We start from the raw sequence: 27,087 nt of genomic DNA, 5'->3' as shown, positions 1-27,087 counted from the left end.
ACCCAGGGTTGGCACCAATCGACCGCCCCCGGTTTTAACCCCGGTCAATACTCCCAAATTTGTCATTACTGGTCAATACTGGTCGATTGAACATTACCCCCAATTTTGATTAATATTCCATGCTTAATTAACAATATTGATAATATAAATTAAACAGACATGTTGCCAATAATGTTCACCTGCCACGGTTTTAAAAACCCGTAAAACACCTTTATTTATCGAATTTAGTGCATATCTAAACTATTTCGCACCTCACTTCATTTCAAATACGGTGTTATTAGCGAGAACGAATAGAACAAAGTCGCGATTTTTCACACATTCCGATGTTCTCGCCATTTTCATTCAAACCGGAAGTGACGTCACAGGCACTCAATAACGACTCAATTACGAGCCGGCATCATAAATGGCTTCGGATGTATTATATCTTGCAACTTTAGTTAAAAAATTGTTGAAAAATGGAAGATGATAGCGATTACGATGAGTTTTCCGTTCAACCGTATATGTACGAGCCAGAATTTAGTGACAGTCAATCAGATTTTTCTGATTCTGACTCGGACAGCGAGGAAAATTTTGCCGATGCCCAAGACGACCATCGTGTTGGGAATACGGATTGGTAAATATATAATTTTGTTACATGCAGGTGTCGGCAAAAAACAAAATAAAATTATTCTTTGATTGTTTATCTACAGTAAAAGCTTGTTGAATATGACTAGGTTGTATGATCTAATTATTATAAATTAGAACGGATACTTGAACCTGTTCTGATTAGGAAGGAATGTTTGTATTGCAATTCGACGTATTTGTTTTTTCAGAGGTGCATGTTCATGTTGCACACCATATCGTGTGCAGATTGAGTGCAAATGCTGCACAGAATACCCAGAGCTGATGGAAAGGATGGACGAGGGAGGGGTAAAGTGCATAACTGAGCATACTGGCTTCAAAGCTAACTGTCTCCATCCAGATGTCATTGAAGTTTCGTTTTATGAGTTCCTTGATGTAAATGGTCCCATCGGTGATGAAGAACCAATACATGAGTAAGTTGTCATTAATTATTAAAAATGTTTATGAAACCAGGACAGATTGTTTGTAAAGAAAATACACTGTAGACATTAAATAACACAATGTTTTGTGTGAACTTGTCATTTGTATTTCATACTGTAAATATTTTTTGATACAAATAATAAAAATAACATAAAAAAGACAACATTAAAATACGCGTGTATACAAGATGACTGGGTTATCTAATTGTAAAATGAAGTATCAATTTGCTACACAATGATTTTTGGTTACTTACAAATGCCAGTTCATTATTATTTTTCAACATTTGAAATAAAAATATAAATACAAGCTGTTTATTTTTTTCATAAGTACACTACAATAACAACCTGCTACAACATGATGTGAAGTTGCTTACAAAATCTGATTTCTGACATATTTTCAGTAAAATATATATTATATAATATTATATTCAAGCTGAATAAGTTTGTTAAACTGTAAACTTAAGTAAGAATCTGCTACAGCATGGCTTGTGTAATTGTCAGGTTGAAAAGTACCTTTGTTTTACTAAACATACTAATATTTATCATAATGGTATCCTTATACATTTATAACTTCAGAGTATACAGATACATTGCATATAGAAGACTGGCTCGTTGGATTTGGCACCGTCTGAGCAAGAAGGACCGACGACCTCTTCCGTCAAGCGCTGTGGCAGCCATTCGCCAGAGATTTCCGTCCGACTCATACATTGGATTTTGCTTCGCCAGGGATGGAAACTAAAGTTTTACAGTTGGTTTCCCACATGGACAACCATCTATAGTTTTTTGGTTTCCCATCGTAAGCCTTAACGCGCCCAGTACTATGTACATGTAGTGTCATGTGTAACCAATACTTTCTTTAAAAGTAATAGATAACTATACAACAAAACGGGCAACCACTAATTTCCATCCCTGTTCGCTAATTAAATCGCGAACGATGGTTCTGCACAGCCTCTGACTTCAGGATTCTGTTTGCAGATGAAGACAGGGGTGGCGGTGAAAACAGAATGTTGCCAGAGGCAGCCCTTGCATTGGCATCGCTCTTGTACTCCTTTCATCCTAAGCAGCCCTGCCATTAGTTCATCAACATAGTCTGAAAGTTATATTAAAATAAATTATAATTATTGATAAATTGTTCCTTCTTATTAGAGAATAATAAACAATGAATGTTTTTTGTATTGTTGTCTTCAACCATGTATTACAGAAATCTATTGCTTTAAGAAACCAAACATTTTGATAAAAGATTGCATGTAAACTCATGTATTTATTTTGATATCTTAGATAATTTCACTATCTGTTCAGAAAAAGAGACTTGTACAGGCTTGGCGAAATTGGAAAAACTATACCGGTCATCCGGACAGGCATTTCAGAAAATGTGCCGGACCTGAAAAAATTTAGCCGGACCGAAAAAAACAACTATGTACATTAACATAAACCCTTTATTTTAGCTCGACAAACCACTGCCAGTGCTTTATCCTAATAAGATAACAGTTTTTCGGTGTTCATCAATTCGTCTTGATAGTCTGGACAATCTTCTTCAATTCTTCTTAAATTTCCATATCTTCTTCAGTGTCACACAGTTAAGCAATCTCCTTTTCCTTTTCGATTAAAATTGCAGTTAACGGACACTAACTTGTACAATGTAAAATGATGACATTTTTGGAGACGAGTGCATGTTATAAAGATATCACTCAGGGGTTTTTTTTAGAGAAAGGGGAAGACACTGGACGCTGGGTGAAAGGGGGAAAAAAGAGTGCGAAAGAGACATATTAGGGGAAAAAATAAAAACTGTTCATTTCAATGTCTATAACTCATCAAAAGAGGCATGTCTCTGTCCTTTTTGTTCTTAAACACATTTAACACATATTAAAGTCAAAGTCCTTAATAAAGTTGCAGGTGTAGATCTAATTATGGGAAATGTTTTCAACTATATTTCTGTACTGGGTCCGGGGGACGATGTCAATTTTGTGATTTCAATTTCATGATGAATAGGTTGACGATCTTGATCTGCTACAGTATTGGAAGGGAAAGGAGCGGCAGCTGCCCATTTTCTACTTTCACTTTCACAATGTTTGATGTTGATTACCTCAGAATCCGGGTCATAACGGTTTTCGATGATTCTTTCTTAAAAAATACCTCGAAGCGTTCAGTATCTTTCGAGTCCGAATGTTTTATTTTGTTTGTGTAAGAACGCCAATTGTGAGAGATTTTTTTCTATTTTCACGTTTATATCTGGGCTTGCACATTGCCCGGATGAAAATTCGACTGGTTTCCGGTAATTAATTGACGAAACACCCTTCTCGCGCAAGAGCGGTATCCAGTAAAATAGTCACATGATTATTACGATTAGTTGCCCAGTTTACATGACGTTATTTAAGAGCTATATTTAGAATAACTGGGATTCCCAGATTTTTTGTGTTCGTCTGGAGAGAGAGAGCGAGATCGTTGTACATGGTGCAAATTGGATAATTGTCGAATGCCCAAAGGAAAAATAAACATATCTAATTCTTTGAGAGAAAATATTATATTTTGGTGCAAAAATGATATTTTTGGTGGGGAAATTGTATTTTGAGGGGAAAAATTCTGGTAGGGGAAGACGCCGAATATCGGCGTCACTTTCTTAGTAAAAAAACCCCCTGTCACTAGAACATTGTTTATATTTTTATAAACAATGTTTTAAAGCCATGCTTTATAAAGAAATTCATATTTTAATGTCCTTATCTACTCGAAAAATATGTCAAAGCTATCAAGATCTTTTTTGTTAGAATGCAGTTGCCGATTTTGCGACTGAGTTTGAAGAAGGTGTCGTGTAACCATTTGGATTTGCTAATTGTACGTAACAAACTTATTGCTAACATCAAAACAATGAGGGATTTCATTTTCATGATGTAGTAAGGGATTTGCTCTTCGAATTTTTAACTTTGAAAAAAATATGATTTGTTTGCATTCATTTCACATTTTGTCGGTCGCCAGGACCGACACTCTTGTTAAACCTGCCGGACCAAATGGAAATCTGCCAGTCAGGACCGGCGGACCGGCAATTTCGCCAAGCCTGTTGTATCAAGCTTATTCTAAAAACTCAACAAGTTCAAAATGCAAATACATTTAATGTTGTTTTACATTCAGAATAATCACCAGATTTTAGAATCATAATTTCTAAATTTTGTTTCAACATATTGGACAAGTTCAGGTGATTTCTGTAAGCGGTAATGTATTTTTTATGTGCAAAAACAAAATTCTTCAACAAGATAATTCAATATTGCTATCTGTGGTTATTATTTATACAATAAAATTCATTATGAATACATTACCATAAGTGCAATTCTCTTTAACTGCTTTAACCACATGGTGTCCAGCCTTGTACTTAGGATAGGAGAGTCTGTATCTTTTTTTCCCACTGTCTGGTCTCAGCCTGCTTGCGGTTTGCATTTGCCACGGAATGCAAAGCAGCAAGATGTAGTCTGCAATTTAAAAGTAACATTATTTGAATGAATTACAATATGAACTGAGACACACAACAGAGGCCCTAACACTTTTGTCCTTTCCCTGTGGTTTGACAGTGAACCCCATATGTTCTGTTGGCCAAAATACAACCGTCTGAAATGATGAACATTTTGCATTTTTCAGAAAAACACATTGCCCCCTGCTGCGCCACTTTGAAGCATATATTTGACATTTGACCTTGAAGGATAGCCTTGACCTTGACCTTTCACCACTCAAAATGTGCAGCTCCGTAAGATACACATGCATGCCAATTATCAAGTTGCTATCTTCAATATTGCTAAAGTTATGACCAATTGTAAAGTTTTCTAACAGACTAACAGACTGACAGACGGATGAACTGATGGCCAGTTCAAAAACTATATGCAACCCTTTGGGAGCATAAAAAATAGAAAGTTTCCCCATGTATAGAAACAGAAAATAAAGAATAAAAACTATATCACAAGAATTGAGGATTTTTTTTCAAGCCAATGTAAATATGTAACTCCTATCACATAAAAATCAGGCTGTTTGGAAATAATTAAACACACTTATTAATAATTGACATTGTTTGGAGATTGTTAAACAAACTAATTATTAATTGACATTATTACGAACCTCAGATGTCTGTGATGACTGCGAATACACATTATCAAAATGTGATTCAGGATCACTGATCCGAACAGGCGACTGTTCACAAGACATTTCTTCACAGACATCTGGCTCTTCCACACATGATGAATATGGGTCCTACAAATAATTGTCATGTTACTTTTTATAAATTCACACAGAATAATGACAGAATGACACAAATGTTTATATCACTTAATATAAGCCAAACTATGCTATTGAACTTTGAAATAGTATGTGTCGCACTCTGAGAAACTGGGCATAATGCAGGTGCGTAAAGTGTTGTCCCAGATTAGCCTGTGCAGTCCGCACAGACTAATCAGGGACGACACTTTCCGCTGGAATGGTATTTTTTGTTTAAAGGGAGTCCCTTCTTACTGAAAATCTTGTTAAGACGGAAAGTGTTGTCCCTAATTAGCCTGTGCGGACTGCACAGGCTTATATGGGACGAAACTTTACGCACAGGCATTATGCCTAGTTTTCTCAGAACGCGACAGATATATTGCAAACATTAGCCTTTTAGTGGTAGTGGGGATAGTCTGATCAGTTTCCTTTTCATATTTTGAAATTGAAGGGTGCTAATTCTTAAAAGAGCTCTTCAGTGCACAAAGCCATATTATCTCATTTGCATAATTTTAATATAAAAGCATGTGTTTCATTATAATTACTAAGTAAATATTTCTAATAACATGATTGTTAATTGAAAACACAATTTCTATTATAAAATAAATAAAACTAGTTTCAGTTTGAACATTTATATTAATTTATTGATAAATACAACTTCCTTTATAATCATATGATAAAATCCACACAAGAGCATGGTGTAGGGCATAGTGAGACCTTGGGTGGGACTTGGAACTGCACCCCTTGGTTAGCTAAGCTAGGGCACTGGTCTGATAGTAATACATTTTATGATTGTTTGTTGATTTAATTGGGCTAGGAATAATCTTTATCTTGAAACCATACTGTGTTCTACCATAATCTTGTGATATATCCAAAGATAAGGCGCTATTCAACAACTAAATAGCCATAAACTCCAAGACACTGATGGCAGTTCTGTATGGATTAATACACAACACTGGTAACTGGTGTCAATTTGACTGGTAACCATGGACATTCTTGAAACTTAAGAAACTAAGAAAGCAATCATGTGCTTTGTTATATTTAATTGAATCTAAAGAATATTATTTCAGAGAAATGCCAAGCTGTTCATTGTTTAAGAAATAATAAATTGTACAAATAATTACAGTCCATGCACAAAACCCTTCTCAATTTACATTTTTATCTGAATAATTCAATACAGCATGCTGAAATGTGTAAGTAAATACTATTAATATTTTTATTAATACTATTCTAATTTACTTTTACAATGTCTTTTAATCATCTGTGTAATAGACAGTACTTTTTTTATTTTGTTCAATATATCAGTATAAGAAAGTTTACATAATTATTGTTTTACCAGCACTTTGATTCTCTCATACTTTCTTATCTTATGGAAATGTAATTGAAATAAGCCCAATATTATTTTTATACTTTGAATATTTTTGGTGAGTAAGCTAGTCTTATTTATTTATCAAATGGAATGTTTTTGTCAGTTTTAAAGCTGTTCCACTGATTAACCTATTTTTCCTTATTAATAAGAGAAGTGTTTTAATTAATTGTTTGTCACTAAGCCATTAATTCATACATGCATACAAAATATAAGAAAATTTTGAAAAATATATATTAAAAGGTAAAATAATTAGGCATATCCATACTGGGCATAAGGCTGAGCCTGTACATGATCGAACCCATGTGTGCCCCAGCATTCCTTATAAACTGACTAGACTTTTAAAGTGTGGATGAAATTGGAATTATCATATAAGCAGCATTTTCCAGCTACTTGGTACAGAAAGATTTCCATTTTTTGCGGATGTGTTCTGAGTGGAAGGCTCATTATCCAGAAAAACCTTATCCATCCTGTATGTTGACCATCAACAGCACTGACATTACTCAACAATACACAGGAAATGGCCTTGAGGGTGTACGGAAGAAACCCCCTCCGGAAGAAACCCCCTTCGCTAAAAACGGCAGGGCGGAAGAAACCCCCTTTCATAGTTTGCATACGCGGAAGAAACCCCCTCTCAAGTTTTGCATAGGCGGAAGAAACCCCCTCGCTAGTTTTGCATAGGCGGAAGAAACCCCCTCGCTAGTTTTGCATAGGCGGAAGAAACCCCCTTCCATAGCGGAACAAACCCCCTTCCAGACGATTTAGTTAAATTCAAACGCACGGTAATTTTTTACAGAAATTCACTTTAATTTTCAGAAAGTTCCCGGGAAGCATGATTGCATGATTCATTTTTTTTAAAGACGAATGCTTCGGTTATTGAAGGAAAATATGTACGAAATATGTTCGTCACTATCGGCTCTGGGCGCTAATTTTGTATTTTTTGTTATTTTTATCAATCTAGTACAAGTTAACGCATATAAAATGGTATAATCTCACTGAAACGAGTGCAAGACAAATTCACACGAGCATCTCATCATTAACAACTTGTGAACATACGGTCAGTACACCTCTTTACTCAGCACATAACCGTTTGGAAATAGATTTTCGCACCTTCATTTAATTATATAAAAGGTCATTTAATGTACCGGCTATTGTAGATAATGATGAGAAGTTGTGTCATGATCGGCGCCTTTGCGGCTCGTGTGAAGTTATGTAAAGTTTTGTTTAATTACATTAGCATTCGGCTATAATTGTGTGATTTTAGGGAATGATTTGATCTTTGTAAATAAATGTAAATATATGCCTGATCGTTAATAAATGCGTGTCTTTTTTCAACAACAAATTGTTTACTGCTTTTTAATATATGCTTGTTTGAGATCTTTGTAAATAAATGTAAATATATGCCTGTTTTATCATTAAATGCGTGTCCTTTTTTGCAACAACAATTTGTTTAATGTTTACTAGTATATGCTTGCTTGATCTTTGTACATAAATGTTAATATATTTAATTATATTTTTGTCTATTTTGTCCTTCAATAATAATTATTTCCCCCATTCATACATTATTCGTTTTATTACCATCTTGATTAATTCTTCACAGCTTGTGAACAAACGGCCGGTACCCTTCTTTAATCAGATTTTCGCACCTTCATTCAATTATCACGATAGCGATGTTTGATTTTCACAGATTGAATATTTACAGTGCCCCAGATAAGCTGCGTATCTGCGTCTTTTACCCTATTAAAATGTTTAAAAATGCAAATAAATGCAATATCATGCGTATTGAAAAAGCAACCAATTTGACTTTTACGCAAATTTGTCAAATTTGATGCGTACGATACAAAATCTACGATCAAAAATGCTTTGCTCATTTTAGGTATCTTCTCTTTGGAATTATTATCGTAACGCGGTGACGCTTACATTCAGCAAGCTCAGCAAACGGTCATAGTTATTCAAACGCTATGCGGACTGGATTTCATAGTTAAATTAAGCGTCTGACCAAATTATTTACGACGACAAACATGCGTTTTCAATCTGACTTAATTCGTCGCTCAGTGTGCATGTATTTGTAAAGCGTCTGTACTTTTAGTTTCTATTACGATGCGAAATAAAAATTGCTAAGAGAGGTCGAAAGACGTCCGAGATTATTGCGCAAAAATATCAGCCGATCACAAACTTTTTTGAATCAAGAAAGCAAGAGCCAATAAGTGCAGAATCATTCGTGTTATCGATTTTGTTAGAAACTGTGTATACAGCAGTTGAGTTGACATCCAAAAAACATGATGGAAAGTCTGTTACTGAACAAACCTGTCAAAAGTCCTTGGTAAGAAATTGTCGACATTTTTTTAAGTTTATATCATGGACAGTTTCAAGGATTAAAGATATTACGAAACATAAGTTTATTAAAATTTATGATGATAGTTTACAGTTCTATTGAATCAATACAAGTGTGCAGCGTCAACAGAAGTAAATCAGCAATTATTTTAAGCTACGCATTTTTATTACTCATTTCACTCTATTTGAAGAATGGAATCACCCTATTTTTCAAAATCAATGGGTGAAAACCCTATTTCCCAAATAATTATCTGGGGCAGTGATATTTAGTGTGTATCATTAACAACTTCATTAACAACTTGTGAACAAACGGCCGGTACATTTCTTTACTGTAAATCCGAAACACACTCCCGTAAGTTGGTGTTAACGCGTTTTTAATACGAAACACACTTCCGAATGTAAATGCAACGTTGAAATTTTTTTGCAGTGTAAATTCTATCTTGTGTTGACTCTTTTTCTCAATAAAAAGGGCGCGAAAATTATGCAGCATAGAAAGCGTGGGTGTATTGAGCGTTGTAACAAGCACACATCAGGGGATTGATGCATGTTCGGAGGGAATATTTCATCAAGTCTATAAATAGTCACTTATGCCGAAATTTATTTGATACAAGAGAAAAAATGCCAAGGTTTGTGTAGGTTTGTGTTAAAGATATTATTAAGAGCTTTTATCGTTAATATTTGCAGTAAAAGAGTCGGGTTGAAACGGATGTATTGGGGAATTGTTCCAGTCGGAATTTTACTACTTCTGCGGGAAAGACTTAACACTTAGGAAGGGGGTTTATTCCGCCTCTCTGAAAACACGAAGGGGGTTTATTCCGCCTGTCTGAAAACTCGAAGGGGTTTTGTTCCGCCTATGCAAAACTAGCGAGGGGGTTTCTTCCGCGTATGCAAAATGTGAAAGGGGGTTTCTTCCGCTATGCCGTTTGTAGGGAAGGGGGTTTCTTCCGAAGGGGGTTTATTCCGGTAATCGGCCTTGAGCTCAGGTCACCTAGCTGAGAAGGACACATATCAACCACTGCGCTTATAAAGACCATCTTTATGTTATTGATAAAATATAATTTATTTAAATATAATGCATGGTTAATACTGTGAAGAAATACTTATAAGTTGTTTGCGGATTCAAATGTTTGACAAAACAATGTGTGAGAATACTATAGTCTATAGGTCAAACAATATTTCTACAGTACAGCTCTCCTTTGTATTAGCCTGACCAGTATTTGAAATAAACTTGCATCGGAGACTATTGTGCATTATTTTCTAACCAGATGTCAACGCATTTTTTAATACAAATGTCTTGAAATCATTTGTAATAATATGCTGACTAATCAGACTAAAATTATTAAGCACTATGAATATCAAAATAAACAAGCATAGATTAGTCATTAGAAACATAATTACCGGTTTCTGGTTCCTTTTAGAATAGGCGCCATACTTCGCTCGGTTGTGCTTCCCTGGTCCAAGGTCGTTGGGATTTAGTGGAGCTTTCTTTGAAGCTTTGTATGCCTCTGTTTCCGGAAATATCGTTGGAATTGCACCAGCTTTGAGCTTGAGCTTTAACTCCATTCCAACACTAGCCATAACACTTGGAGGATGAAAAAAAAAACTGTCGTCAAAATGTTTCAAGCACAATCTAGATGCCTTACTCGGTTTGAAATCAACCAGTCTCCCATCGATTACTCTCCTGGAATTGACTGCCTTTATCCATTTCTTACAAGTAACATCATCCTTCGGAAAACGGAAAAAACCTTCTTTCCCTTTTCCTCACGTTCTTTGCACCCGAAAGCAACACACTGAACCATATCGAATAACGATTGTCATGCAAAAAATACAGAAAAAAACACACGATTTCAATAAAACTTGTGTAAAAGAATTGTATTATGCTAACGTGATAGATCTATTGAGCGTCAAATTTGACATTAAGCGCGAAGTGTTCACGCTTTGATTCGTAATAACAATGGACGAGTTTCCGATTCATGCGCGTTGAGTGCCTGTGACGTCACAACCAAAATAGGTGGCGGAAATACCCGGGCGGTTTACGGAAAACAAAAACATCGTTTTTTAGTATCGTAACATTTTTTGCCATAGCTCTTGATGATTCCACTCGTTTTAGAATATACATATTTATAAAAATGCATTTTTCGTGATAAAATCGACAGTTCACCTGCTATTAATACCCACTATTTTAAACCTGATTTTTTAAGGCGAGCGTTCCTATTATGTATATATCTACAATTGTATATATCTAATTTCCTTCCACGTCTCGGCTTCGAATTTCATTCCACGGCCGTTAATCACGGGCGCCACCTCCTTTTTTGCGATGCATTGATAAATGAGCCAATGCTACTGCTGAGGTGGCGCTAAAGTCCGTTTGTTGTTAAATGTCACGGATAATTCTACAGAGTGAGTAGGTTTTTATATGTTTTGTTCAACATATTTCGCATTATTTTAAAAATCGGGCCATATAGTGCGATTCAGCGAAGATTTATTCATCCACACATGTACAGAAACATATAAATTATAAATATAACAAACCATTTGGAATGTGATGAGCTTTACAAGTTGTGCCATGGTTAAGTTTTTAACAGAAAATCGATGTATTTTGCCTGTGTAACGAGCAACTTGTTTGCCCATTGAAAACGCTCACACATCAAACTATTCATTTATACACATGCATGTTGTGCAATGCACAAAAACATTGACTTCTTGCCTATCTAATAGATAATTTGGTATTGTTCTAAAAGAGATGGAGCCAATGCCAATGAGGTGGCGCTAATGACAGGAAGTGACGCCAATGCACATGCTTAGCTATTTTAATTTTCGGTGCCGACCATACACTTTTTGTGTCGTATTCCAGGTTGAGTGTTCGATGTTTTTTTTCTTAATTCGAACGTTATGAAATATAATAAAAAAGTAAAGTCAGCATAAATATAAAGAAACATGTGTTGCAAAGAGATTTTGAAGATTTCTGTCAATGAATGTACAATAAAACTGGAAAGAAAATTGAGCATAATAAAACAGGTTCACGATTAAAGCCGGACCTATCCTAATGTTTTGCAGACGTTAGTAGGAACAGTAACAAACGACATATTTAAGCCTAATTAAGATTCGTTGACTTTTGTCTTTTAGTGAATAAAGCGATTGGAAGAGGGGAAAAATGTATCGTTTCAAGCAGACGTAACAGCTTTTAATTATTTCGTGAATTATGTAACTGTTCAAACACACTTGTTGTAGAAAACATTATTTGAGACTGTTGAGAATTCAGTCATTTGATTTATTGAATAAAATATATTTTTTGTTTATATCGTACAATATGTTTTTTACTTAATTGAGTTGGTTACTTATATATTAACATATTTACATCTTGCTTTTTTTATAGAAGGTGTATATATTGTTTATAAGTTTGGCTTCAAGTATTTACGTTGAAAAATAAAATAAATATTAAAAAGGAACATTATATATCAAATGTAAGTCATGTGATGATTCATATATCGTGTATTAGCGCCACCTCATGTCCTTAGCGCCACCTCCTTGGTATTGGCTCCATCTCTTTATAAAAAATGTAAAATTATCGATTAGATTTGCAAGAAGCCAATGTGTTTTTGCATGCAGCAACTTGTATTATGTTGAACGCAATCGTTTGATGTCGTTCGTGAATTAATTTGGTGGAAATTTGCTCGTCACGCAGGCAAAAGACGTCGATTTGCTTTCTAAAACTCCACCATGCCACAACTAATAAAGGTCCTCATGTTCCCAAATGGGTTGTATTGTATGTTTATGTACATTTGTTGATGAATGTATCTTCGCTGAATCGCACCAAATTGCCCGACTTTTTGACAATGCGAAAAATGTTGAAAAACGATATAAAACTTATTCCCCCTGAAGTATTATCTGTGTAATTTCAAAACATCCTGTCGATAGCGCCACCTCGGAAGTAGCATTTGCTCATGTATTAATGCATCGCGAAAAAAGAGGTGGCGCCCGTGATCTACGGCCGTGTAATCTGTAAAATAGAAATCATCGGTTAATTTTATTATGATTGCTTGTTCGTTGTTTATTATTTTAACCTGGTTTAAATAAATCTTATTATTTAAATGCCATCAATAGGATCGTATTGACAATTCCAGTACTTTAAAATCAGTGCGTATAAATTAATAAATAAATTTGAGGACATAGCTGGATATAAATTGTTAAATGAGTTATTATTTTTTCTTTATAATTGTACGAACAAGTTTTGCGAAAAACTTGAAGACCGGATTTGAGAAGATGGTGTTCCCTCTGGCACCACGAGATGAGGATGAACGTGATATGCGCAGTGAACTTCAGAGATTTATTTCATTTTCAGCATTTCCTCAGTGCGCGAATGTCTCTGGATTAAGACTGGCCCAAGCGGGGTTCTTTTACACGGGATTAAGCGTTATGGTGAAGTGCTTTTGTTGTCGTAGAAACCACTCTGACTGGCGAACAGACGACGGTGCCCTGTTCCGGACCGGAAACTTCATGCATGAGACGGACTGTGATTTTATGCTGGGAACGGACACAAGTAACGTCCCTATGGACGAAAACAGCATGAGTCAATAGAAACGGGGATGATTATATGATTACGGAATTTGTCTCTAAGGCATACATCATGTAAGTAATGTCGTGTAACTGATGATCATTGTAAAATCGTCTTAATGAAAATTATGTAAATTATTTAAGTTATTCTGTTTTTAAGACACTCAATATAAACAAGAAATATTGTTTAATGGATATCCCGCGTATATCCTTATTTTGAAATAAAGTTAGAAAATTTACGTTTCTAAAATTTTTATTGAAAACAAAGGTTGTATTATTGTTATAGATTTTTCACTTATAAGTCGTATATCCACCGCATGAAATGTGTTATTTAGTTCACGTATATTCAAACAACACAAAAGTTCGTCGAATAAAACTATACTACGGGAGATTACAACGTATGTGTCCTCATTAGGAGTTCATTTATTCGTATTCAAAATATATGGTTTGTTAATATTTGATTAACACGCACTTTTTTCGACACAATCAAAGCACACTTTCAGATCCGCGTCATGCGAAAATGGGTCTTATATCGTCTAGGCAGCGTAACTCAAGCCCAGCCTTCGCAATTGCTCAGTCTGATCAGGAGCTTCGTTGTACGATATACAATCACGTAATGCTTCATGGTCTCACTAGGTATCTCCTGACCAGACTGTTAGATGAGCAGCAGCCCTTTCATAAACATTTTTACGACAATTTTAACTTACGGGAGAATTTTGTAATCTTAATAAGTAGACGAACTAGCTCGCCATGCTCGTCAAATCTATACGGCGCTTGAGATGCCAATGTAATTAATTACGTACTGAAAATTTATAAACATGTGATATGGACTTTAGCAATTATGTATCTTCGAAAAAAGTATCGCATCGTAAATGTGTACTACGATGTATATTGAAACGTTCCCCCAGGCTGGGCTATAGCAACGCTGGCCGCATATGGCATAAGACCCATTTTTGCGAGACGCGGGTCTTTAAAAATCTCATTGTGTCTTGTAAATGGAACATCTAAGAACAACTCTTTTCGATAGAAAACTGAAGTCAAACTGTGTAATGCATAGTAAACTGGCAAATTCGGGAACGATTTTCAGATGGTCTGACCGAGTAAGGCAAACATTTGTGGATAGATAATTAAACTATTTAATTATTGTTATCATGACACTACTATTTCAGTAGCGTTTGTTTCCTCATTGTGAAAGCAATACTTTTTTATCAACGTTTATCGATAGTCCAAGATTTCTTCCCAAGACGTATTAGTGACCGATACTGACCCTGAATTCTGCGAGATGGATTTTAACGCGTAATTGTAACTGGGCAAAATTTTGTGTCTATGTCTCGTGTGAAAATGCAGCTAGTAGTCCGGAATTCCTCACGCTAGACAGTGTAACATCCAAACAGCGTACACCGACGCAGTGATGTGGCCAAAGTTCTAGGAGATTTCTCTCGAATCAGCCAATGAAATATTCGAATCTATTCATTAGGGTCTGCTGATGCTATGTGAAGGTCATTTAAGGTGAAAAGCTGGGTTAAACAGTTACGCCGAAACAACAAAGAACAACCCGAGAACGCTTGTCTACGAAAAACCACGGACTCTAGATGAGACGGATAAGAAACGGGATCGTATCGGCAAATATCTGGTCGAAACTGAGTCACGTCACCGTAACTATCGATCTTTAATAATTAGCGAACATCGAAACGCCGAGGTTATACATTTTGATGTACACACTCACGTCTTTTTTTAATATTATACTTTCATTTATCGGCCGATTTTGACAAATTATATATCATTAGAAAGCCTACGTTACGTAGTTTTCAGATATATAAATATATATTATGTTTTTCTTCTGATTTGGACAGCCCGGCGAGTTATAACTTTAACTTTTGGAGTTTTAGAATCTAGATTTACGGTTGATATGTTCGTACTTTATACCGATTTGTAGCGTTTATATTTGGAGTTCAGTTTTAAAAATTACATCTTGGTTAGGAGAATAGAATTATGTATACGATAAAAAATGGTTTAAAAATGAAAGGAAGTAAGGAATGAAGGCGGAAGAACGTAGCGCGCGGTCCTAACGCACCGAAATGATGCTACGGTCTTGGCGATTATGCTTTTGTTTATTTACCGGCCATTAAATTTCCTTTGCCATGATTATTATACTTTTTATGGAATATATTGAAATATTTTGTTCACGAAACATATCAATAAAGCTTATTATTAATGAAGCTTAATAAATTAACGATTTCAGCTCTTGTTTATAACACAGAAAGGGTGTTAATTTTATGATGAGACAGCGAATATAGCGTACCCTCTTGATATTTTCGGCCGTGATTTTAAAGAATCTGTAATAATTTTAATTAATTGATAATTTAAGTATACATACTAACCTCTTTGATAATAAACAACAAACGATGAATGTATTTGACACCCATTTTATTTGAAGTATGCAAAGCCGACGTTAGTGGGTATATCAAAATGTATAACCTCGGCGCTTCGATGTACGTTTATTATAAAAGATCGATAGTTACCGGTCACGTGGCTCAGTTTCGACACGGTTTAACGCGCGGGGTATTTCTTGTGTTTAACTCGCTATAAATCCACTAATAACAACGCGAATATACTAAAAGTTATATTTTTTGAAAGAGGAATTAATAAGCAACAAGATAACGTAGAAACGTAGAAACCAATTAAATCGGATGATTAGTTTTTACAAAAAAATGAATTTACTACAGTAAGGGTCAAATAGTCGATTCATCTCAGGTCGATATACGCTTCGTGGAAGGACCGAATGCGATCGCGATCTCAACTCTGCGCACTCAACTCACTTTGCTACTTCACTACCTATCTAGTTATGACATTGCATCATCACAAGGTTTGTGCAGTGGGCGACCGATTCTTAACAATACCGAAGAACAAATCAAAGTAGGAAGTACATTTACCTCCCTTGAATCGATGGGCATTTACTGCTCTTTTGGTATTAAACAATTTTAAGCATATTTATATGATATAAAGGGGTAAACTGAATAGCTTCCTTACAAATTCCACTATTACTAGTCGTTGTCAACTGTAATATACTACGATTGTTTCGGCGTAACTGTGTAACCAAGTTCGTTGCCTGTGTTGACCTTTATCAATAGCCAATACAATGTTGGAGAAATTTCTACTACAAGAAAATAAAATAAAATTCTACTACTGCATGTAATAGTTGCTATTCCCTTGTGTTCACCACACTGATATATTTTATCATGACAAGACAATACAAGCGTTTTCTACGAGATCAGTGCATAGTACATAATCTAGAAAATATTGCGATTAAATACAATAAAGTTTAATTTTGTCAATTTAAATTATTTTGTTTTAAATAATCCAGCGTTACAGCAAAAATTCTTTCTCTAAACGTAAAATATCCATCTCGAAGAGTTTGAAGGTCGGTAAGCCTTCCTGAAATCGCTCATGACAGCCAGAATACGATTATGACAGTTGCCCTTTTGATCTTTTTAACTGTTAACATAAAACAATACGCAAACATTTCATAACAAACGGTGGATAAGCGACATAAACATGTAAAAACAAACAAACAAATTAACCAATGTTTTCAATTTAATTGTTTAGAATAGTAAATTTTCAACCTTTTGTTTAACCTTTTTTTAAAGTAGGACATTCGCCGAAGTTTTTTAAGATACTTCGTGTTTTAATTTTCATTGCGAAATTTGTAAGCGCCTTTAGTACTCGTGAATGTATCCACCTGCATAGTGTTGAATTGTTTCAAACTGCGAGATCCGTCCAAACTTCCGTTAATTTCAAGCCCGTTACATGCATCGCTGCAATTTTGAATATCTGGTATGAGATGTTGAGATACTTACTCCCGAAACTTCCTTGCATTTTCAAGCCCTTTACAACACCCAGAAACCCGAGTTACTTAAACGTCCAGAGGACGTTAAAGTTTTTAACATAAAATTACTCCTAAGTTTCTAATGAATAGCCTGGTTATTTGCAAAACAATTCCTCAATTTTGTCAAGATTCAACTGAATGAACTGATTACCCAATTCTTTAACAATCTGTCTCAATTGTCATACAGTTCAGATTATCAGAGATTAATTTACAGTTTAATTTCGTTTCACTACGAAATAATGAATTCGGAACATAAAATTTCCGTTAGTTTCAAACTTTTGAAAGTGCTATACTCAGTAACTTTTTTTTTCAAAAACATCAATCCTTCGTTATCCTTTTAGGGACCCTTTTCGAAGATTTAGATTATGTGTAGTACAAATAATAAAATAACTGGCGTTGAAACTACTAAGTACTAACGACAATAGCCGATTTATAAAAGGGGGGGGGGGGGTGTGCACACGGTGCGGAATTGCATAACGCCTGCTTAAAGTTTATAATAAAGAACACTCATTTAAATAAACCGAGACAAATTTTAGTCGACATTATCCCAATCTCTTGCACGTTGGTTACTTCTATTCATAGTGAGTACGACAGCTCACGTGTATACCATATACAGCAGACGTTATTCAAAATTAATCCAAATGATTACATATTTATCAGTTACGTATTTAATGCGATTTTATTTATTTATATTAAATGTTAAAGTTTTTTCTGTTTTAAGGGGCAAAACTGCTGTGCACTTGTCGTGGAACAGCAAATTGTAATGTACGCGTACATGATCACCATGGGTGTCCAATTACGCACAGAGTACCTGCTGCACATAATATGCAAATCGCCCGTGACAACAGCCGTACTACGTCATCACGTGTTCCTTAAATAGATATCATGTACAATATTGATAGTTTATGTTTTGATTTGTGTGCTGAAAACTGGATTATTAAAAGCATGGATTTTAGCAGATGGTGATATACAATTAGTCATCAGAGTGATACATTGACACCTTATTGAACGATGTTAGTTGACATCGGTTGTGTAATTGTCCAATTAGAGTTACAAGTGCGCTGAACTGAAAATCCAAAATGGACGCAGTAGAAATTGATCCGAATTTCGAACCTCAGACGAGGATTCGCTCGCATACATGGCACGGGCGACCAGTGGAACCCGAGCTAGTTGCGGACCACCAGCATGGTTCCCCGCATTCGGACGAGGCAGGCTTTGGGGAGCACCACAAGGACATTTTAGGAATAAAACAGAAAACGTCTTCGCGTCGAAATGCATGGGGCAACCTATCGTACGCTGACCTAATTACGAAAGCTATTCAAAGCTCACCTGAGCAGCGTTTAACACTGTCCCAGATTTACGACTGGATGGTGCAGAATGTCCCCTATTTTAAGGATAAAGGGGATAACACAAGCTCGGCGGGTTGGAAGGTAGGTTTGCTGGAAAACGTTGACAGTTTTCAACTTTCGTGTGACCTCATTATCTTAATTTACCTTAAATCAAATCGAAATTACAGATAACTGATGAGTGATGAAGCTCCTATAATACTAATAAATCATTATGCACAGTTTGCATCTTATAAGACATTCAACATGAATTTTATTAAACTAGCTAAGCAGCAAATAGGTTATATAGTATTGACTATGTCTGCATGTTTAGTTTGCCCAGTCGGAAAATATGATGATTTTTGTACCAAAAAACAACCTAGCCAAATTGACGCGACAAATCTGGTGCAAATACCTTAAATCTGCTTTTTATGTAAGAAAAATATAATTGTAATCAGGGGTAGAGGTATGATTTATACATTTTGTAACACCTTTTAATTTACAAATGGCAATGCATGGCGACATTTTTACTTGCTTCATATTTCATTTGTTTTTAAAATATATTGAATTACGTTGTGAAATACACAGAATATGGCAGTTTTGTCAATTTTAGGAAGTCTTAGCTAAAAGTAGTGTTTTTCGCAGGCCCTTTTTGCGCGGTGCTGCACCATGCCGTCTTTCTTAAGCGCCACTATGCCCTTTTCAAATACAAAAGCCGCCACATGCCCTTATTGATAACATCTTATTGCGCGGTTGTAAAGAAGTCACGCGTGAATTACCCTGTGTCAATATTCATGGATAATTTCAGTTGCTTTGTCATACCAAGCACACTAATCGGTCCGTATTGAGTGCTCCTCCACTCCTCCTCCTCCAGTTTATTTATGAGACTTAAGATTAAAACCCAGTGTAATTCTGGTGGAAATTGTGCATTTCAAGCATTGTATAGTAATATCAAATCATTTATTTCTACGCGTTATTTAATTAAAAAAACAACACAAACAAGTTGTAACTTGTATCTTTATCGTTATGGTCTTTTAGATAATTAATTATCTAAACTAATTATTGAAACAATTACTGTACCCAGAGCTATAAGATAACTTTTGGGGTGTATTGGGTAATTCACCCCCTGTTTTTGACAACAATTGGGAATTTGTAAATTCAATAGTTTAAGCAAAAATTTTCACCCCCTACTTTTGAGCGTAATTGGGTTTTTCAACCCGGATTCTTAACTCAATTGGGTAATTTAGGGAATGACATATTTAATATAATAAAAATCTACTAAGCCTAATAAAGGTTACTATATTATTTATACAAATGGAATTCAAAAAGGTACCTGTTCATAACAACAAACAATTACTGAATTTGTGATCAAAGTTCATTCATTTTTGCGTTGAATAAGACCGAGTTCGTGAAAATCTCTGTACAATTGATGAAGTTATGGCTGTTCACAGCGGTGCACCCCGTTTTCGGGTCATTTTGAGTTGAATACATTGTACCTTGAAAATGAAAGTAGAAATCAGACTGGTCTACAAATAATTACTAAAATACCAGGGCAACAGATTAGATTTTAGGTCAACTTATTAGTTTTCACTGCAAGCTTTTTCTAAAAATTAGTTTTTTCCCTCAAAACTATTTGTTAATTAGTTTTTTTACAATTTGATCAAAATGTACATATATTTCTAGATCAGATTAGCGCTTCATTTTTGATTATTGATAATTCTCAGCAACTCTTATTCCAATTAAGTCATTATAAATTTACAGTGACAATGGTTGTTTGTAATTATTAGTTTTAATTGTATATTAACAAATGGATGATGGAGTCATTCAGTTTAAACCAGTTTCAACACTCCTGCCTTTCAGTCTCAGTGCACACTCACATTGCCAAACCCTGTCCATCAATGACAAGCCCGTGGAAATCACGATGTTGTGAGTTTTTGAGACACGGAATCACAGCGGTGTTTTGAGCCGAATATTTCAGAATCTGTCACCGCCTGCGCTATTAAATGTGATAGTATACTCTTCACAATGTCTTTTCCCGACGGTTTGGGTCTCGTAACGAATTGTAAAATATTGGGCGCGCACGCCGTTTATGAAAGTTTCCTAACCCGACCGCGTTTAACAGAGAACCTTTTCCCGAACTTATTTCGGCGGAAGTAACTTTTTATATTGACACGGCAACACTAAAAGTTACAATACACTAATTATAATTTAACGCGGTATCATACCATCATGGCGGAAAACGAAACAACTAAAACGACAAATAATCGATTTCAATTCGTTTTCCATTTTCATAATCGTTTTCTGTACGATTGATTTTAAATTTCAATTCGTTTTCTGTCAAATACAAATCGTAAAAACGATAAAACGAACCTTATCTGTTGCCCTGAATACCCCAAAGATTGATAACCGCTGGAAAGACTGACTTCTTTTCTTCATAGAACCGCATATAAACTATCCAATACATTTTTGTACCGAAAATAACCAGTCTAAAAAAATACGTCTGGTGTTCGTAAGAATTGCGTTTCTTGATGCAAGTTTTTTTACGGGAATTTGTATTTGCGTTTTTGTACGCTTTATTTTGAATTAAATTACGTTTTTGGTTATTTTAATTGCGTAATAACGCAAATACGCTTGTTATCTATGCCCCTGAGTACCGTATACTAGTAAAACAAATTAGGCAGACATACTACCTTGACAAATAGGTATTAGTTGTGCATGTAGTAAAATATGTTTGTTCCCGTTGTGTGTACATTACTGCAGACTTTATGTGTTAATAAAATAATTATATTTAATATTTATTTTATTTTCTTCTAATAGACAGTTTTTCAAAAATATTTGAGACACACAAACAATTCCAAGCACTTGAATTCAGGGAAGTTAATTGAAATTATCCTGAGGCTAATAGATGTTTGATGTTGCGAAATACAAAAGTGCAGTGGATGTAGTTAACCGACATTCGCCCATGAGATGTTATCATTTTCATTGTCACCACTAAGGATATAGGGTCACTCTGTGGTTAGATACATGTAGTAAACATGTCATTCAGCACATGTCTGTGGTTACATGTTTGCACTCTATGGTTAACATGTACTCCGTCCCACATCATAGTACAATACATGTACATGTTACATCATGATCATCCTTTCATGTAAAATATAATAAAAATGATCTGAAGTAAAAGGCCTAATTTAATTTGGACACAGTGCAGTGCTTTTCATCAGCTGAGGTCAATAGTATACACTGCTCTTATGGTTCACTCAACCATGATCATGTCATGTCATGGCATGGCTTTTGGGCATTCTGTGTAACCGGACCGGGGGAAATCTATGCCCTTGTTATTAATGGCATAACATAACTCGCTTTCTGCGTTTACTCTTTTATTCATTTATAGTTCACATAATTTTCAACAAATTCCATCTTCTTATATTGCATTCTTAAGCATTCCTTCTTAATTCTATTACATTCTTATCAGATCTTATTTAACAAATTCCATCCTCCTATTTCCAACTGTCTCTCTCTAACTTGTAACTCACTTTCTAACTTTTTCTTACTGACCTCCACTTCCTTCTTTCATAAACTAACTTTTTCACTATTGAAACCCTTTCATCCCTAAAACCAAGTCACACCCACACATCTCACTGACCAATCCTATCTCTCGTTCATCCATCAATCATACAGATCCTTAATGCCAAGTCACACCCACACATCTCACTGACCAATCATATCTATCTCTCATCCAACATACAGTACCTTACTTCCTTACTTCTATAAGACTGTAATTAATTAGCACCTAGTCTAAGAATCTTTAGTCACAGTCATTATTTATAGCTAGAGCTGATAAGCATACATTCAGCATACAGTCTGCATATTGAGTGTGAATTTAACATGAGAAGACTTCCAAGACTGTAACTAACACAATGTAATCAATATCAAGTTAAACATGTGGTTCCAAGCAACCTTCTACTGCAATTCAGTAGACAAAGAAATCATATTCAAACATATTCACAGAAATCTATCTTTAAAACTGTAACAATTGTATTGTATGAATTTATAATGTACTCAATCAAAAATCAAATAATAATATTTGTAACTCTGTGACATCTGCAAGGTGTATTGGTCATAATCTGTAAACAAATTACTGGAAGGACTATACACGTGTTTTAAAATATGCTGCAATCAAGCCATATTCAATTTAAACTTTATCTTCACTATATAACTGATTTGTAACACAAAACAACTTAAAACATAATGTCCTTTATTTACGCATAGACGGACAAATAAACCATGAAGTCCTTTCTACTGTATATGGTTTGTTTAACAAAGATCGTTTGAAATGAACAGGAAGATAAGATAAAAAATGTTCCCTTAAAATCAGGCAATATACCGGGGTATTCATTAATCATCAACATTGTCACTTGAAGTTTATCAACCATCCTAAGTAATCAGGTTGGAATCCTTTTTACTTAAAGTACGCCAATGTTTACAAACACTGAGCACGTAATTGCAGCATGTGTGATTGACTCATTCTCTCTGTTTACCAGGACAAGCTTGCTCAACTGGTCTTTGTGGAGCCTCCTATATCAACCTGTTCTACCTGATTGGATAGTTGAACATAGTTGTAATATGACAGCCTATAATTGTTCAGTCCGACATGGGCACTTGACATGCTGCATGTAAACAATACCTGAAGTCACTTAGTGCTCTATTTAAAAGTATTTTTTAACACCAGGTATTTTGTTCCATACTACAGCATATTAACTGATCGTGAAAGCTTTTAATACGTCTTTGTTGATTATTTCAGCTTTGAATGCGTATTTGTTTAACAGTATTTTCATTTTTAAATTAGGTGTAAAAGATTTTCAAGATTAAAAACAATTATTTTATATATGAGCATACACATGTACTTTGTTGACAAATAATATATAAATGAGAAAAAATCTAAATATACTAATAAAGTGCAGCAAATTATATGTATATGGGTTTGTGTCACTGAGTAAAAATGATTTTATCTGGTTATTTTAATTTGACGTAAGGTAGTTACATAATACATATATCTAGATGTAGGCTGTCTGACACGTGAACGTGACTCTGATATGCAAATGGAAATGTCAACATTTCTTCTTTGTCTAAGGTGTTATTAACCCATTTATGCCTAGTGGACTCTCCCATCCTTCTGAATTGGATTTCCGAAATTAGGGATGTCTAGTATATTTATTTCTATATTTATGATATTTCTTATTCCTTTACGCTGTTTGCCAAGGCCTTTTTTCTAGACGCAAGGCATAAATGGGTTAATGAAGGAAATTATTTGACACTATACCAACCTCTCAATAACAAATTTCCTTGCTTCTACATGTAGTTTAAAAATGTATGTAGTCATTTATATTTAAATATGGAAAAAATATTCATGATGTTGGAGATTGCATGTTGATTACCATCACTATTGAGTTGCATAATGCAAAAACGGGTCTTATGCCACATTTTGCCAGCATAGCTTCAGGCAAGCCTGCACAATTGTACTGTCTGCTCAGGCACTACACTGTGTTCTGTAAAGTAACACAAGGTTTCATACTCTCATTTATAGCGGACATGGTAGATCCTGATCAGACTGCACAAATGCACAGGCTGGTTTGGAGCTTCTCTAGACGCATATGGCATGAGACACATTTATTCAATACATGATGGCTCTATTATGCACTTTTTGGGCACCAACATTATGTTTTATTCAATTATACAATAAAACTCGAGACTAAAGTAGTCGTCTGAATAATTTATTTTTATGATGTAATTGTTACTTTACAATTTTCTCAAACTTTGCCTTAATGTGCTTAAGATGCTAACATTAGTGAATCGGTCATGTGTGAATAAATGCTTGTCACTGTCAATAAATAATTTATTTTTTTGTGGCAGTTTTTAGCTCATCTATTTTTAAAAAAAAATTATGAGCTATTGTCATCACCTTGGCGTCGGCATCGATGTCCGGTTAAGTTTTGCGTTTAGGTCCACTTTTCTCATAAAGTATAAATGCTATTGCATTCAAACTTGGTACACTTACTTACTATCATGAGGGGACTGGGCAGGCAAAGTAAGATAACCCTGGCATGCATTTTGACAGAATTATGTGCCCTTTTTATACTTAAAAAATTGAAAATTTTGGTTAAGTTTTGTGTTTAGGTCCATTTTATTCCTTAAGTATCAAAGCTATTGCTTTCATACTTGCGACACTTACTAACTATCATAAGGGGACTGTGCAGGCAAAGTTATGTAACTCTGACTAGCATTTTGACAGAATTATGTGCCCTTTTTTTTATACTTAGAAAATTGAAAATTTTGGTTAAGTTTTGTGTTTAGGTCCATTTTATTCCTTAAGTATCAAAGCTATTGCTTTCATACTTGCAACACTAAATAACTATCATATGGGGACTGTGCAGGCAAAGTGATGTAACTCTGACTGGCATTTTGACAGAATTATGTGCCCTTTTTATACTTAGAAAATTGAAAATTTGGTAAAGTTTTGTGTTTAGGTCCACTTTTTTCCTAAAGTATCAAAGCTATTGCTTTCATACTTGCAACACTTACTAACTATCATAAGGGGACTGTGTAGGGAAAGTTATGTAACTCTGACTGGCATTTTGACAGAATTATGGGCCCTTTATACTTAGAAGTTGAGAATTTGGTTAAGTTTTGTGTCCACTTTACCCCTAAAGTATCATAGATATTGCTTTCATACTTGGAACACTCGCAAACTATCATAAGGGGACAGTAAAGGACAAGTTGCATAACTCTGGTTGTCATTTTTACAGAATTATGGCCCTTTTTTGACTTAGTAACTTTGAATATATGGTTAAAGTTTATGTTTAGATCCACTTTACTTCTAAAGTATCAAGGCTATTGCTTTCAAACTTCAAATACTTTCATACTATCATGAGGGTACTGTACCTGGCAAGTTGAATTTTACCTTGACCTTTGAATGACCTTGACTCTCAAGGTCAAATTATGAAATTTTGCTTAAATTGACATAACTTCTTTATTTATGATTAGATTTGATTGATACTTTGACAAAACAACTCTTATCTGACATACCACAATAGACTCCACCCAAACCTTCCATAAAGCCCCCCCCCCCCCACCCGAATCCCACCCCCCCCCCCCCCCCAAAAAAAAATATTTTTTTGTTATAGATCATCTAATTAATAATTTATTTTTTTTAAACATGGTTAAAATACACAAATATTTTTTTTGTATTTTTGTTATTTTTGAAATACTGTCGAACCATCCCACCCAAGAATCCCCCCCCCCCCAAAATGTATATTTTTTTGCATTTTTGGAAGAAAATGTAATAAATGACCACACCCCAACACTATACTGCCAATACACCCCCCTCCACTCCACCCCTCCTTCCTTTGTGATTGATATTGAGATAGGTCCCTTCACCTTTAAAAAGAAAATAGATGAGCGGTCTGCACCCGCAAGGCGGTGCTCTTGTTTTACTTTGTTATACTAACCACACTAATTGGTCCCTACTGTGTACTCCGCAATTTTATAACAAGTTCTAGCTTTAAATAAACAGTGCTCATGTATTTCTTGTTGATCCTTAGTCCCTATAAAAAGCACGCAAAAACTAAGCTGCACATGTACAACGTCACGTAATCCGCATGGAAAGCGTGGGTGTATAGAATTTTTAATAAAAACTGTATAGAGCACAGAGATCATTGAGAACTTTCCATTTTGGTTAAACTTTTCATAGTGCATTGCAGGGCCCTCAATCCATTTTAGGGGAAGCGGGTCGCTACCCATAGCAGGAGGAATTTTCGCTGTGTTTCCCTTTTTGGGGGATTTTTAACTTACTCTCTAATTATTACATTTGTACATGTTTGCACTATATTCATTGCTTATTTCATAATTGAAATTGAAATAGAATTTTAAATTATTAGTTACATGTAGTTAACAAATTTTGAAAGAACAATTAAAAAAAATAATTAAAATCATAATAAATTTATTGTGCGTGGATTGTATAAGCATATACATGTAAGCATAGTTAATGTGTCTGGCCAAATAAGTTTGTTTCCTGCCCGTAGTGTATGTATTTCACACATAAACAAGGTCACGTAATTATGTTTCGCACATACAAGTGGTCAAGGCTCCAGCATATGGTGGATTTATAAATTAATTGCATGTTGATTTTGCTATTATATTTAAGCTGAGAAAATTAGCAGTTTGAAGCCACATCGATAATCAAGCCGGTGACGACGTATTTGTTGTTTTGTTAATTATCAGCTTATTATAACTATTGTTTGAATATGCGTATATAAATACGTTTTATTTTGTTCATATTATACAGTCAATAACGCT

The 27,087-nt window shown here is 34.9% G+C and overlaps 1 protein-coding gene and 1 long non-coding RNA gene across 2 annotated transcripts in view; one reads left to right on the top strand and one right to left on the bottom strand.

Annotated features, from left to right (window-relative positions):
* Positions 1–1,993: 1,993 nt before the first annotated feature.
* On the bottom strand, positions 1,994–10,899 carry LOC127853416 (uncharacterized). Its single transcript, XR_008036596.1, has 4 exons — positions 10,369–10,899; positions 5,136–5,267; positions 4,349–4,498; positions 1,994–2,130 (listed from the first exon to the last, which is right to left on the bottom strand). It is a non-coding gene; the product is annotated as an uncharacterized LOC127853416 (long non-coding RNA).
* A 7,381-nt stretch (positions 10,900–18,280) lies between these two features.
* LOC127853413 (forkhead box protein O-like) overlaps positions 18,281–27,087 on the top strand; it is a 41,419-nt gene continuing 32,612 nt past the window's right edge. The window contains exon 1 of the mRNA XM_052387943.1: positions 18,281–18,840. Coding sequence (XP_052243903.1) covers positions 18,490–18,840 — 351 coding nt within the window. The 5' untranslated portion in view covers positions 18,281–18,489. The remainder of the gene's footprint in view (positions 18,841–27,087) is intronic.

The sequence above is a fragment of the Dreissena polymorpha genome, chromosome 12 (assembly GCF_020536995.1).
Source record: "Dreissena polymorpha isolate Duluth1 chromosome 12, UMN_Dpol_1.0, whole genome shotgun sequence".
In the NCBI taxonomy this organism is placed as follows: Eukaryota; Metazoa; Mollusca; class Bivalvia; order Myida; family Dreissenidae; genus Dreissena; species Dreissena polymorpha.
This window is presented reverse-complemented; position numbering and strand designations above follow the sequence as displayed.